At 39.8% G+C, this 15,027-nt stretch overlaps 1 protein-coding gene across 3 annotated transcripts in view; it reads left to right on the top strand.

Annotated features, from left to right (window-relative positions):
* CLCN4 (chloride voltage-gated channel 4) overlaps window positions 1–15,027 on the top strand; it is a 99,670-nt gene that overhangs the window by 51,773 nt on the left and 32,870 nt on the right. For all 3 annotated transcript variants that reach the window (XM_043992560.1, XM_043992558.1, XM_043992559.1), the window contains 4 exons: window positions 5,138–5,344; window positions 5,441–5,521; window positions 6,691–7,236; window positions 12,173–12,359. In XM_043992560.1, the coding sequence (XP_043848495.1) occupies window positions 5,138–5,344; window positions 5,441–5,521; window positions 6,691–7,236; window positions 12,173–12,359 (1,021 nt within the window). The remainder of the gene's footprint in view (window positions 1–5,137; window positions 5,345–5,440; window positions 5,522–6,690; window positions 7,237–12,172; window positions 12,360–15,027) is intronic.

The following is a 15,027-nucleotide window of genomic DNA, read 5'->3' as shown; positions in this document are numbered from 1 at the left end:
CATGCATGTGTTTCTGTGTATACATATGCCTTATAGAACATATACAAAATGTATTTAAATATATGTAAAATGTGAGATAGTTTTGGGAGCTAGTAGGGAGGACACATGGCACTCCTTTATGTTTGGATTGATATGATCAGAAGACCATAAAACAATCTTCTTCCCATAGTACCATTTATCTGAGCATCTTATAGGATCTTGGCATGTTCATGGAAGAGGTTTTTGGAGGAGAGTCTTCTAGGTTGCATTTTGCTCTAGTGAATCAATTGCTTTTTTATAGTCAATAAACTCAGTAGGATCTCATATTGTCTGTACTTTTCAGTCAGTTGTTTGATTATAACCATGCCTACTGGAGAATACAGTGAAATCCTATTTGTTCTTTCATGTTTTCATCAAGGATACCATGTAGACATGTTACAAGATACTTTTTATAAGGATTTTGTACAGATTAGAAAGTAAGCGTATGGGTCAGTAGTTTGATTTTCTTGTAGCAACTTAGTTGGTAGTAATACCATTGGATTCATTTCAATTTATTTGGTATCCTTCCTTCTTTCAGATAGTTTGAGAATAAATCCCTCAATCCCCTCAAAATTGAGATAAATCCAGCATGGACTTTCTCTGTATATACTCGGTCTGTTTCAACTGTGGAAATCTATTTTTAAGAATAGTCTTTGTATCCAAGGAGCTCATAGACTAATAAGGATATATACCACATGTAGACAGGTATGGTGTAAATCAGAATGTGATGTGGCAAAGGACAGATCCAAAGTTTTTAATGGAAATTGTAGGAGAGATTACATGGGGAATTGAAGAAGTATTCATGGAAAAGATGGCAGCCAGGATATATCATAAGGAGGGGAAAGATTTCAATGGATAGGCATGCATTTTTATTTATTTATTTATTTTTAGTGAGGCAATTGGGGTTAAGTGACTTGCCCAGGGTCACACAGCTAGTAAGTGTTAAGTGTCTGAGGCCGGATTTGAACTCAGGTAATCCTGACTCCAGGGCTGGTGCTCTATCCACTGCACCACCTAGCTGCCCCGATATATATATATAATTTTATATTTATTTATTTATTTATTTATTTTTGGCGAGGCAATTGGGGTTAAGTGCCTTGCCCAGGGTCACACAGCTAATAAGTGTTAAGTGTCTGAGGTCAGATTTGAACTCAGGTCCTCCTGAATCCAGGGCCAGTGCTCTATCCACTGCGCCACCTAGCTGCCCCGATAGGCATGCATTTTATAGATGGGGGAGTGACCTGCACAATTGTGTGAAGGTAGGAGTTGGCATAGTCCAGTTTGGCTAAAACATAGAAAGTATGGCAGGTAATAGTGTGGAATAAGACTGGAAAGGTTATTTGGAATCAGATTTTTTTAAGGCTTTAAGTGGCACTAAGGAGGTTTAATTTTTTTTTTAATTCTAGGGGCAGTTTGAAAACAGGAAGGAAGGAAGGAAGAAAACAAAGCATTTATTAAGCACTTAGAATGTGCTGCACTGTGAGAAACACTTTACAAATATCTCATTTGATCCTCACAACAACTCTGGGTGGTGAATATCATTATTTTGTTTGTATTTTGTTTGTTTGTTTGTTTTTTGCAGGGCAGTGGGGATTAAGTGACTTGCCCAGGGCCACACAGCTAGTGTCAACTGTCTGAGGTCGGATTAGACTCAGGTCCTCCTGAATCCAGGGCTGGTGCTTTATCTACTGTGCCAGCTAGCTGCCCCAGTGGATTTCATTATTAATCCCCATTTTATAGTTGGAGAAACTTAGATTTCCCCTAACAGAGGTTAGGTGACTTGTACAGGGTTACATAGTAAGTATTCAAGTCCTGGTTTGAACTCAAGTCTTCCCGATTCCAAGCCCAGCACTCTTATCAGCTGCACGACCAGCTGCCTCTAGGTAGAAAACGGGAATGACATGGTCAGATTAGGACAATTATTTTGTCCACTGTGTAAGAGGGTGACTTGGAGAGGGAAGAACCTGTATGTAAAACTCCTATTATATTAGTTCAGGCAAGCAATAATAAAGGCTTGAACTGGGATGGTGTCGCTTTTTGTGGAAAGGAAGGGGGAAACATTTTAAGAAGGACTCGGGGGGCAGCTAGGTGGCACAGTAGATAAAGCACTGGCCCTGGATTCAGGAGGACCTGAGTTCAAATTTGTCCTCAGATACTTAACACCTACTAGCTGTGTGACCCTGGGCAAGTCACTTAACCCCAATTTCCTCACCAAAAAAACAAAAAAGAAGAAGGACTCGGGGTAAGGACAGAGAAGAGATAAAGATCTGTGGTAGTGGTACTCTCAACAGGGAAGTAGATAGAACTCAACTTTGGACTCCTGTTTGAAATGCTGACAGGACTTTTAGGTAGAGTCATCTGGAGTCCAAAAAACAGATTAAGGTTGGATATATGAATATGGGAGTCACCTGTATAGAAATTACAGCTGAAAACATATGAGTGGAAAAGATCATCAGGGGAGTCTAAAGAGAGGAGAGAAGAGGGTGGGCTCAGCACAGACGCCCATGGGACATGGAGTCAGGAAGAACAATTCAGACCAATGATGGAGGCTGAGTAGTAAGTGGAAGTAAATAGAGTGTAGCATCAGAAAAGACAAAGGAGGTGGCAGTGTCGAAAAGGAGGGTTGGTCAGTGTTGTGAAAGTCTGCAGGAATGTAACAGAACCATAGCTTTAATGATGGAAAGGACCTTAGGACCAGGACTATCTGGGCAAGACATTTAATTTCTTTCAGCCTGTTTTCTCATCAGTAAAATGGGGATCAAGGACTTAAGGGCATAGGGCAGTCTTAGAGTGGGAACAAATATATTACAGAATTCACAATGTAATTGTGTCTTCTCAGGAGAGTAGATGATGAAGTCAGATGTCAAGAGAGGGGGGTGATGGGGTGGAATTAAGGTCTGAAGGTTTGGGATGGCCACTGTGGGGATCGATACAGGGAGTCAGTCGGTGAATAAAAAGTGATAACGTGAAGCGATGAGGTTAGATAGTGTGAATTTATGGTGATTCTTCTCAACTTCACTTACTCCAATAGTGGCAAAAGGCTTGGTAGTAACTACTTGGTAGTAATGGGACTGAGAGTTGAAAAGACGTTTTATTTGCAACATGTAAATAGCTCCACACAGTGATGATATTCTACAGTAATATTTTACAAAATGGCAGAGATATTAATCACACCCTCTGTGACCACATGTGGGTCCACATTGGCTCACTGGTACATAGGCTAAATTTATTTTTTAATATGAAAGAGTCTTTAAATTATTAGTCAGAATATCTAATATTCAAAGAAGTCTGCTATATAAACTTCTCTTTCTTAGAAAATAGTTGGGGCAGCTAGGTGACGCAGTGGATAAAGCACCGGCCCTGGATTCAGGAGGACCTGAGTTCAAATCCGGCCTCAGACACTTGACACTTACTAGCTGTGTGACCCTGGGCAAGTCACTTAATCCCCATTGCCCCACAAAAAAAAAAAAAAAAGAAGAAAAAGAAAATAGCTGAGAAGGACATTGACACACTGGTAGCTAGGTGGAACAGTGGGTAAGATTGCTGGATTTTGAACACAGGAATACCTGACACAAATACTATCTGTGTGACTCTGGGCAAGTCATTTATTTTCTTTCAGCCTCAGTTTTCTCATGGGTGAAATGAAGATAACAATAGCACCTACAAGGGTCATTGTGAAGATCAAATGGAATAACATGTAATGTATTTTGCAAACTTTAATGCATTACATAAATGTGGCTGTTATCAAAGAGGTTCATTTTATCATTTTTGGTGACTGTGCTCAAAGATAATTAAGTTTGGGGACTGAGTACTTCAATATGTAAAACCCATCCATGAGAATAGTATTATTTTAGTTCCATTTGAAATACTACTAAATATGTAAAGGAAAGACATATGTCGAATTTAAAGGAAAGAGTTTTTCCTTTGCCCTTTGAACAGGTTTGCATGGCAAAACAATGAAATAAGAAGAATCCACCCACCATCAAAGACTTATTTGATAAGATTTTGCCAGGATTGGGGATATTGATGCAAAACATTGAGATATTTCTGTACTCCACATATAGTTTCCATGAAGACATCATTAGATCAACATTTTATTGACAAGAAAAAATAAATTAAACAAGTCCACGATGTTTAGAAGCCGTCATGTCCCAGAAATTACATTGAAGGTGATATGAATGAAGTATTGATTTTAGTATTATTACATTTAAATTTTAATTTCATTATATTAGGTAGCATGGAATAGAGCTGGTCTCAAAGCTAGGAAGACCTGGGTTCAGGCTACACCTGTATCTGACAGATGCTCTTCAAATAATTTACCTTCTTGTTGTAAGCAATTCTCTGAGACTGTAAGTTTCAGTAAAGGTGCAGACCTATGTGGATAAAGGGCATTTCTGGTGTCAAAGGAAACACAGACAGATCCAGTTCCTATCCCTATCATTATATTTATATTTTAATATTATGCACTATTATACAACACAAAATAAAAATAGAAGACAGCATAGGATTTTGACATTTATTGTTTATTATGTAACGATTGGAATAACGCCACCTGCTGGAGACTTACTGTAGAAGAGTTCTGCCCATGAAGCGAAGGTCTTTGAGGGCAAGACCTGGAGTCTTTTCTTTGGCGTCAGGAAGTGACACGGGCTAGTGGGAGGAGGAAGGAAGAGACTGGCGCTCGGTCTCAGGCTCTTGCCTTTGGACTCTGGTGGAGAGCGGAGCTAGAAATGTGCTCTCCCTTTAATAGGTAGGAATCTAGGCCTTTCTCTCTCTCTTTACCAAATTCTTATTCTCCTTAATAAATGCTTAAAAGCCTAACTCTTGCTAAAGCTTATAATTTATTGGCGACCACTCATTAGATATTTTAGACAGTTTAGCTAGAATTTTAGCCCTTAACAATTATGATGCATAAAAGCTGCTGTTTAAAAAAACCCTGTATTTTTTTTTTGAAAGATGTAAGCAATTCCTATGTGCAGCTACAATCTCATCTTTACTGCCTGATTTAGTAATTCCAAAAAGCAAACATGTTTCTCTGATAAGTTCAAATTGGGTTTTTTTCCTAATCTTGGAATTTTATTACCTTATCTGTCAACTCTTCCTCCTTTCTGTCTTTCAGATAAAGACCATCTTAAGTGGTTTTATTATAAGAGGCTACTTGGGGAAGTGGACACTCTTAATCAAAACTGTTACCCTAGTGCTGGTGGTATCTTCTGGCCTCAGCCTTGGCAAGGAAGGCCCTTTGGTACACGTGGCTTGTTGCTGTGGTAACTTCTTCAGTAGCCTGTTTTCCAAGTATAGCAAGAATGAGGGAAAGAGGAGAGAGGTGAGTTGGAGTCAGCTTTCCTTGGAAGCTTCCTCTTCTTCCACACTTTGTTTCACCGTAGAACTTGGAACTTATATGTAAATATTTGTATTGTAGGTACTTTCAGCGGCAGCTGCTGCTGGGGTCTCTGTCGCCTTTGGTGCTCCCATCGGGGGTGTACTTTTCAGTCTTGAAGAGGTGAGAAATAAATAATTTAGAGGGCTAATGGTTTTGGGTAGTGGGGTGGGTGTATCTAGAAATGTTTTGATGATTTTTGCAACAATAGACTATACTTCTGAATTTCCTGGTTTTAAAGGAAAGTTATACAGAGGCTGGTTGTAGGTCATCAACCAGATTTTATCTGTTTCTGTTTTCAGAAGTAGTTTTTACTGTTGTGTAAAGGTTCACTTGAAGAAGAAAAAAAAAAACAACCCAGCCCTCCTCTATCCATAATGAAGTCTTTTCTTAGCATTTAAGCCTTTCCTTTTCTCACTTCTAGAATAAAGCCTGGGGATTGCTTTCATAGTAGGGACCATATCCCACCATAACTAAACACTGGTTGCGGCTTTCCCTTTTAATTTTCCTATCTTTTCAAAATAGTAGTGAGTCAAATTAAAAACAAAACAAAACTTAGAAACTTAATAAAAAACTCCCTATTATAATTTTAGATTTGGTTACATTCATTGAAGTGTTTTTGTTGGTGCATCTTACTCATATCTAAAATTAAATGGGTGAGTTAGCTGTCGTGTTTTGGGGCTTATAACATTTTTTGAGTGACAAGTGCCTGAATGTAAATACTAGGATAAATCACAAGATGTTGGAATTTGGAAGAGACTCAGTGATCACTTAGTCTACCTTGTTCACTTTACTTATGAAGAAACTGATTCCAAGAGAGATGAAGTTATTTGCCTAAAGAACTGAATAAGCATGGGTAGCTAGGTGGTGCAGTGGAGAGATGCCGGGTCTGGAGTCAGAAAGACCTGAATTCAAATATGGCCTCAGGCACTAGTTGTGTGACCCCCGGGTAAGCCACTTAACCCTGTCTGCCTCAGTTTCTTCATCTGTAAAATGAGCTGGAGAAGTAAATAGCAAACCACTCCAGTATCTTTGCCAAGAAAACCCCAGAGAGAGTCACAAAGAGTGGGATGTGCCTGAAACTACTGAACAACAACTGAATAAATGTAAGTTATTATTATAATAATGTTTTGCCCATGGTAACATTGCCACTTTGTGAAAGCTGTGGGCCTAGAACTTGGCATGATTCTAATCTAGCGTCCTTTCACCATATTATCATGCATATTGACCCAAGATGCCAATTTTACCTCTCTCTTGGCTAACCCCTAATTATCTCTGTTTCTTTATTTCAGGTCAGTTACTACTTTCCCTTAAAAACTCTCTGGCGGTCATTTTTCGCTGCCCTGGTGGCTGCTTTTACACTGAGGTCCATCAATCCCTTTGGGAACAGCCGTCTGGTTCTCTTTTATGTGGAATACCACACACCCTGGTACATGGCTGAACTTTTCCCCTTCATCCTACTTGGTGTCTTCGGAGGTCTCTGGGGGACCCTTTTTATTCGTTGTAACATTGCCTGGTGTCGAAGACGGAAGACCACACAGCTAGGAAAGTATCCTGTGTTGGAGGTCATTGTGGTGACAGCCATCACTGCCATAATTGCCTACCCTAATCCATACACCCGCCAGAGCACCAGCGAGCTCATCTCCGAGCTGTTCAATGATTGTGGAGCCTTAGAGTCCTCCCAGCTCTGTGATTACATCAATGACCCCAATATGACCAGGCCTGTTGATGACATTCCTGATAGACCAGCCGGGCCTGGGGTTTACACTGCAATGTGGCAGCTGGCATTAGCCCTCATCTTCAAAATCATCATCACAATATTTACTTTTGGCATGAAGGTAAGGAGGAAGGAAGCGAGATAGTGACCAACCTGAAGTGTTTGGATTAACTGTCTAATACACAAGGGGGAAAAAAGAAGCCTAATTAGAAACTGGGGCAACCACTGATTGACATGGTACCAGGTGGAAGGAACTAGACTGTGTATTTATCTTAGCTTATCTCTTGGTGAATGTACATCATTAGCTGCTGAGCTATACTTTCAAAAGCCGCATCGATGTTTCTTTTGAGAGGAAAGCCCAAATTACATAAGATTTAGAATGATGGTGTTAGTGGGTTATGGCCACCATTAGAGATAAAGAAGAATCCAAATCTGGTTGGAACGTCTTGGTTAAAAAAACACACAGGGGCAGCTAGGTGGCGCAGTGGATAAAGCACGGGCCCTGGAGTCAGGAGGACCTGAGTTCAAATCTAGCCTCAGACACTTAACACTTACTAGCTGTGTGACCCTGGGCAAGTCACTTAACCCCAATTGCCTCACTAAAAACAAACAAAACAAAAACAAACAAACAAACAAAAAACACACAGCTCCTCATCATACAGTCTATTACTTGAGGAAAACTTTTAAGTTTTCCCCAAATTCCCAGTAATGTAGGCAGCAATTAGAGTCACAGAATAATAGAATCTTAGAATTATAGGAAACCTTAGAGGAAATCTAGTACAATCTCTTTACCTGGTATAAGAATCACCTCAAATAATTTTTCTGTGTTTCAGATGAAGAAAATACTGGCTTTTGTTAAAAACTCTTCATTAATTTCCTCTGTTTCCTTAGTCAAGGTCACTTAACTTTTCAGGGCCTCAGTTTACTTCTTTATAAAGATGAGGGGAGTGGACTTGATCTTTCAGGTCCTTTCTAGCTCAAAAATATTTCATGATTTTATGGTTTGTGAGATTCTGAGAAGGAATATAAGTGCTCAATTGAGTGACATATGTGTCGCAACATAAGTGTTCAAATTATCACAAACAAGGTATTTTGTTGTTCACATGGAAGTGTGTGTGGCCCTCCCAGAGGGCACACAATGACTGTGGTGGTTCAGGTGTACATTGGGCCTGCATCTCCTAGATTTCTGCTCTTATATCTGATTGTTGTTGTTGGGCAGATTTACAGGGGCTGAATGGGATGGGGGACCTTAGGAGTAGTCAATCAGTGGGTGGTCTGGACTGTGACTCCCCTTATCAGCCACGAGGACACTGTGATTAGTAAAGTTTGCTATCTTACACACCTGGATTAGATGAAGTTTGCTAAACTGATAGGATGCTAGCGCTTCATTCCTAACTCTAAATGTAGCTGAACAAGCCAGTTGTTGGGTACCTAGGAACTTCCTGGAATATAGGCAGGTTAATCAGAGGTCAGACATGGAGTCACTTCTGTTAGCTTCTGAGCTTAGCAGAAGGTCAATGCTGACATGGTTTTATTCTATTCTATTCAAAAAGCATTTAGTAAGTGCTTACTGTTTGCCAGGCATCATGCTATGTTGTGGATATAAAAATAAAGAAGCAACAGTCCCTGTTGTCAAATAACTTATCTTTTACTGAATTGTGGAGAATTATAAATTCTCTAAATCTGTGTAGTGGCAGGGATGGTAAGATACCCATGAGGGGGGGCACCTAGGTGGCGCAGTGGATAGAGCACTGGCCCTGGATTCAGGAGGACCTGAGTTCAAATCCGGCCTCAGACACTTAACACTTACTAGTTGTGTGACCCTGGGCAAGTCACTTAACCCCAATTGCCTCACTAAAAAAAAAAAAAAAGAGAGAGAGAGAGAGAGAGAGAGAGAGAGAGAGAGAGAGAAGATACCCATGAGGGGTAGGAACTGGTTAGCTGGTGAATGGCTAGAAGGGTTGTGAAGTATGGATTGGGATAGGCTAGATGTAGTTAGGTGAGTTTTCGCTCACCTAACCAACCAAACAGAATGGCTCAGGGCTAGGATAGCATGCCAGATGGATAGATAAACTCCCCCAGGAAGAGGGTGAAGGCATACTGGTCTCAGCAGCATCACAGTAATAATCACCTCGATATAATATTGATCCATAAAAATTTAAGAATACTTTCTAGATTTTGCCATATTGAATACTTATCTCCAAACAACATTGAATGAAAAACTTTCAAAATATAGAGGCCTACAGGAGGAAATTAAAACCTTGGGGGAGACAGGACATGTCATCCCTACCATTCTGTTTCCATACTGTACCATGTATGCTAGGTCTGTATTAAGGGAGCTTGGTCCAAGTTACTTCCTGTCAGGCAGGGATCCCTGGAGAGCACTTGCTTTGCAGGCACCGTCCCCAGAGAATGCATTTTAGTTGTTTCTGTTAAACAAAACCAGAGAAAACAGCTTTCTATTTTTCAGAGTCCTTTTGTTAAACTCTGCCCAGAGTGAACTTCTAACCAGCTTAGCAAAAGGACTTTTTTCTTCTCTCAGACAATGGGATGGAGTGTTTTCATTCCCTTTCAAGCCTATTTTTATGCATTGTTTCTTTTTGGCAAAAATAAAATAAACAAAAATCAGATTTATCTAGTTGTGTGTGAAAGTCAAACAAGAACCCAATCCCCCCCCCCCCCTGCCCCAAAGCTGGTATATTTGATTAAATGGCTGGCTGAAGGTTTCAGAGAATTGATCATCTCATGTCCAAGGGACTCAGTTCTTACAATTCTATATAAGAATGAGAACATGTTTTTTGAAGAGAGGCTCCCCAAGAGAGGGTTCTAACCTTCCTTTTGACTCGCCTGGGATGAAATGAACACAGAGCAAGGTGAACCCCCATAAAGGGCATCATTTCCTCCAAAGTGCCCCCACCCAGCTTTAGGGATCAGAGATAAGGAGTCAGAGACAGCTTCTATTAGCTTGCAAGTCCTGTTTACTTTTGTAGTGCATTGATTAAGTTCAGGGACAGGGATAATGAAAAAGATGCTTTGTGAACAAAGGTCAAAAGCAGTCTCAAAATTTAAAGAAAAACCCAATTGAGCCTATATAGAATCTGGTATGTTTTACAATACTTAAAAAATCAATAATAAACTATCTTGAAGGTATTTTTTATATTTATAAAGAAATCAAAACATTCAAGGTTACAGTGGCATTCCCCCCCCTACGTCCCCCCCAGGTAATTAAATAAATTCCCATAATTCTTTTCGCTTATATGGCACATCTGTTTCTTGCAACCCATTTCTAAAATGTTCAGAATAATGTAGGAAAATATTGATAGGCTGGAGCAATTAGGACTCTCTTTTAACTAAGGCCTAAGTGGCTGTGTATTAAAGAGAGAATTAATATTTTTAAAGTGTTTTGGAAGATGGAACGCTGCTGAGAAGATGGTTTGAGTTTCTTTATTTCACCTGTGAGCATTCAGTGCCCCCCCCCACTCCTGCCTCTTTTCATGCTGTGCTTGACATTTAATTTTAAAATCCAATCTAAATGACACAGAAAGGAGAGAGATAAAGCAGCAGAAAATCTCTTACAGCAGAGACTCATTTCTACATGTTATTTGCAGTTGGGTTTATCACTTCTGTAATCCCTAACAAGCAAATCAGAGAGGAAATGAAAGTGAAAATCACTTCTTTCAAGGTAATAGTGTGCTGTGTAGCGCATTTTGAAAGTATTAGAAATCAGTAATAACAGAAAGGGCATTAGACTTGGAGTCTAAAAAACTCACTTTGAAGCCTGGCCCTGCCACTAGTGGGGTGTCATTGAATGAGAAACTCTTTGAGCCCCTATTTCCTCATCTTTGAAAGATAGAACATTTTGTTTGGGTGTATACATATATAGCTACACACACACACACACACCCGCCTGTTTGACATAGTTATTGAGGAAAACTCATAGTAACCCTTAAAGTACATTCTGTAAGCCCAAAATACCCTCTTTCCTTCCTCATCTCCTCCTCTTAGTATCCCCAGCTTCCTTCAAAGCTCAACTAAAGGGTCACCTTCTACAATGAGGCTATTCTTGATTTCCTCAGTCACTAGTGCCTTCCTTCTAAAATCACTTTGATTTTACTTTGTATATATTTTGTATGCATTTGTAAGCTCCTTGAGGGTAGGGACAGTACCTGACAGATGGCAGGCGCTTTTTTTTTTTTAAAGTTTTGGTTTTTTTTTTAAGTGAGGCAGTTGGGGTTAAGTGACTTGCCCAGGGTCACACAGTTAGTAAGTGTTAAGTGTCTGAGGCTGGATTTGAACTCAGGTACTCCTGACTCCAGGGCCGGTGCTCTATCCTTTTTGCCACCTAGCTGCCCCCATGGCAGGCGCTTTTAATGACTACTTGTTGGTCGTTTTGTTGTTGTCATTATTATTAGTATCTCTTAGATCTAGAGCTGAAAAGGATTCCAAAGCTGAAAAGGAGTCGTTTAGTTCATAAATGGAAACTGAGGTTAATACTACACAACTGATCCAACTAGCTGAAAATTGTTTATCACCTTTTATATTCGTGAAACATTCTCATTCCCTCTCTCTTGTTCTTTCCCTCTTTTTGCTTGTTCTCTCTCTTGCTCACTCTCTCTCTCTCTCAACCTCTGTCTGTGTGTCTCTGTCTCTTGTCTCTTTGTCTATTTCTTGTCTCTGTCTCTGTCTGACTTTTATAAGAAGGAATTGCCTAGGATTAAGAAGAGGGAAGCTGCAATTATGCTTTCTCCTAATCATGACATTGTGATATTTTGGTTGTTAGGAGAGGTGTGTTCCTAAATGTTTAACAACCAGATTGAGAGTGAGGGGAGGGGAAGATGTATAGGATACACTTTTAGGTTTAATCTGCATTACTAACATTTTTTTCCATCACTTTTTAAAATCCAGACAATCAGTAAAACAATAGCTCAAGTTCTGATTTGTAGCTTGAGCTGTTTGGGGCTGACTACAGCACTCCTGAGTATTACAAAATCTCTGGGGTTTCTGGGATATTCTAGCCCCTCTACCTTAATGTCTTTCTTTTCTCTGTTTCTCTGGAGATCCCTTCAGGTCTTTTCATTCCCAGCATGGCTGTGGGAGCCATGGCAGGCAGAATGGTGGGCATAGGAGTGGAACAGCTGGCTTACCACCACCACGACTGGATCATCTTCAGGAACTGGTGCAGGCCTGGAGCTGACTGCGTCACTCCTGGACTTTATGCCATGGTGGGAGCTGCAGCCTGCCTCGGTATGCTCTTTGTGGGGTGGGAGGAGCAATATGATTGGATGCTTGTTTACCCTTGTGTTGATCTAATGTCCAAATTCACTGTTAGAATTAAAAATGAAAATTGGCTAGGAATTGTAGGGCCTTAGACATTCAGGCTTTGCTGCACTACAATGTCATTGTTAGTTTCTTTTTGTTTTACCAAATATAAAAGTGGGCCAATCTTCAGAGGCTTTCAAGGCATGAATGTTCCACAGAGACTTCCCTAAAAGGCCCAATTATGATGTAAGATGTAAATAGATGATCTGGCTTAGTCCCTCTTAGAGGTAGAAAATATTAATGCTGCTCTGAGACAGAGTATAACCTTAAGCTTTTTTGTCAACTGGTCTGGGAATGAGGACAATAGGACTTTAATCTTGGCTCTGTATTTGATTTTGTAATCCCATCAGAGATGCTGAAATGAGGCTACAGCTGCCTTTCAAAGGAATGATGTTTTATGTCCTTTTTTTGTTTTGGGTTTTTTTGGTCTGAAGTAGGTTGAAGTGAGGGAGTTTTATCTAGGTTTATCTTTTCCAGCTATAGACAAAGGACAGTGCCTCTTGTTTGAATGCCAAGTTGTTAACATCTCATCTTCATTGATGGTGATGTTATTCACCCTGTGGAATGTTATCCCTGATGCTCTGATTTGGCAATCCACCTAAAAGTTTGTGTGGTTAAAACAAATTATTCACTAATGCCTCTTTTCTCTTTATGTTTGCTCCTTTGGTGACTTTTTCTTTTTCATTATTTATCTGTCTGTCTGTTTTTGTTTTGTTTTGGTAATTTTTCAATTATTGACCTGTGTGATGGCTCCCAGTGGTGACCAAATGGTACAGTTCATAGAGTATCAGACCTGGAGTCAAGAAGACCTGAGTTCAGATACAGCCTCAAATACTTGCTAGCTAGCAAATCACTTCACCCTGTTTGCCCCAGTTTCCTCATGTGCAAAAAGAGCTGGAGAAGGAAATGGCAAACCATGCCAGTATCTTTGCCAAGAAAACCTCAAATAGGGTCACGAAGAGTCAGACACAACTGAAACAACCAAAAAAAAACCAACCCAAAAACAACAAAATTTTGTCTTGACATCTTTTACTTTTTTGCATTTTTATGTCCTGGCTACATTGTCTAGAATGGACCTCCCCTACATATCCAATTGAAATCCCTTTCTTTCTTTAAGGCCCAGCTCAGATCTAACTACTTCATGAAATGTTCCCTAATTTCTTCCTGTCCTCCCCTTTGCTGGAAGTGAACCTTTCCTTTAATCTCTCTGGCCACTCTGACATCTCTTATATGTGCAATCATATTCTGACTTTTCTTAATAGGTAGTTGTGAACATGTCTTGTCTTTCTCTTCCCAATTAGATTATAAGTGCTTTAAGGTAGGGCTTGTCATTTCATTTTTATATTCCTAGTAGTTTACATATAAGCAAATGCTTAACAGAAAAATGTGTTACAGTGGAAAGAAAGCCAGATTTGGAGTGAGAGGAGCTGGTTTCAGATCTTGGCTTTGCCACTTAGTACCTGGGTGCCCTTGGACAGGTCACCTTAGCATTGTGGGCCTCAGTTTTTTCATTTGTAAAATAAAAGTTTTAGATGGTCTTTAAAATCCCTTCTGGTTATAAAACCAAGACAAGAATTTGTTCTTTAGTATGCCAGCTGTGGCAACATTAAAAATCTTAGTCTTTTTTTTTTTTTTTTAGTGGGGCAATTGGGGTATAAGTGACTTGCCCAGGGTCACACAGCTAGTAAGTGTTAAGTGTCTGAGGTTGGATTTGAACTCAGGTACTCCTGATTCCAGGGCCAGTGCTCTATCCACTGCGCCACCTAGCTGCCCCCAATCTTAGTCTTTTTTATCCATTTATTGAAAGCTCTGTTAAAGTTATATAAATATGGTTTAGTACTAGTGTTGCCACTGTTACTACTGCTACCCCTGGTTAATAGTACTGCATGTAGTTAATATTTGGTCATATCAGGTTTATTAATATACTAAAGATTCTTAGGAGTGGCAGCCTACAGTGGTGATGAAATCTGTTAAAGGTTTATCTGCATCCTTTCATTAAGTGGCTAGTAATCTCAGTCTCTTTAGGAATGACGAGGAACATGGAACATGATTCCTGGGGGTGTGAGAATTGGGTAGATGGGGGTGGATGAATATACTCTGGTCAGTGACATTACTCAGCTGATTCTAGGTTTTGGGGGGCTATGAATTCCACTGTGTCAGACCAGAAACATTTATATTTCATATATCAAAAACACTAATCAGAAAGTGAGGTAATTGATGCTTTGGATGGTTTCTCAGATCTGGGACAATGCCTGAGCTACACAGGTGACTTGTAGATAACTAGTGAAGAGTGAGTTCAGTGACTCAATTTAAGATAACTTATTTCTTCCCCAAACTGGAGGCCCTGGATCACATAATTGGGCAGGACTTCCTTGAATAAGTAATCTTTTCTTTGTTATATGTTGTGAAAATAATTGATATTTATATAGAATAATATAATAAGTAATCTTTCATTTGATATGTATTGTAATAATGACTGTTACTTATATTGCATTTTTAGGCAGGTAGGTAGTGCACTGGACAAAATGCCAGTCCTAGAGTCAGGAAGACTCATCTTCCTGAGTTTAAATTGGCCTCAGGGGGCAGCTAGGTG

This window comes from Dromiciops gliroides, chromosome 3, assembly GCF_019393635.1.
Source record: "Dromiciops gliroides isolate mDroGli1 chromosome 3, mDroGli1.pri, whole genome shotgun sequence".
In the NCBI taxonomy this organism is placed as follows: domain Eukaryota; kingdom Metazoa; phylum Chordata; class Mammalia; order Microbiotheria; family Microbiotheriidae; genus Dromiciops; species Dromiciops gliroides.
Note: the sequence above shows the minus strand (reverse complement) of the source record. Positions and strands in the feature narration are given on the sequence as shown.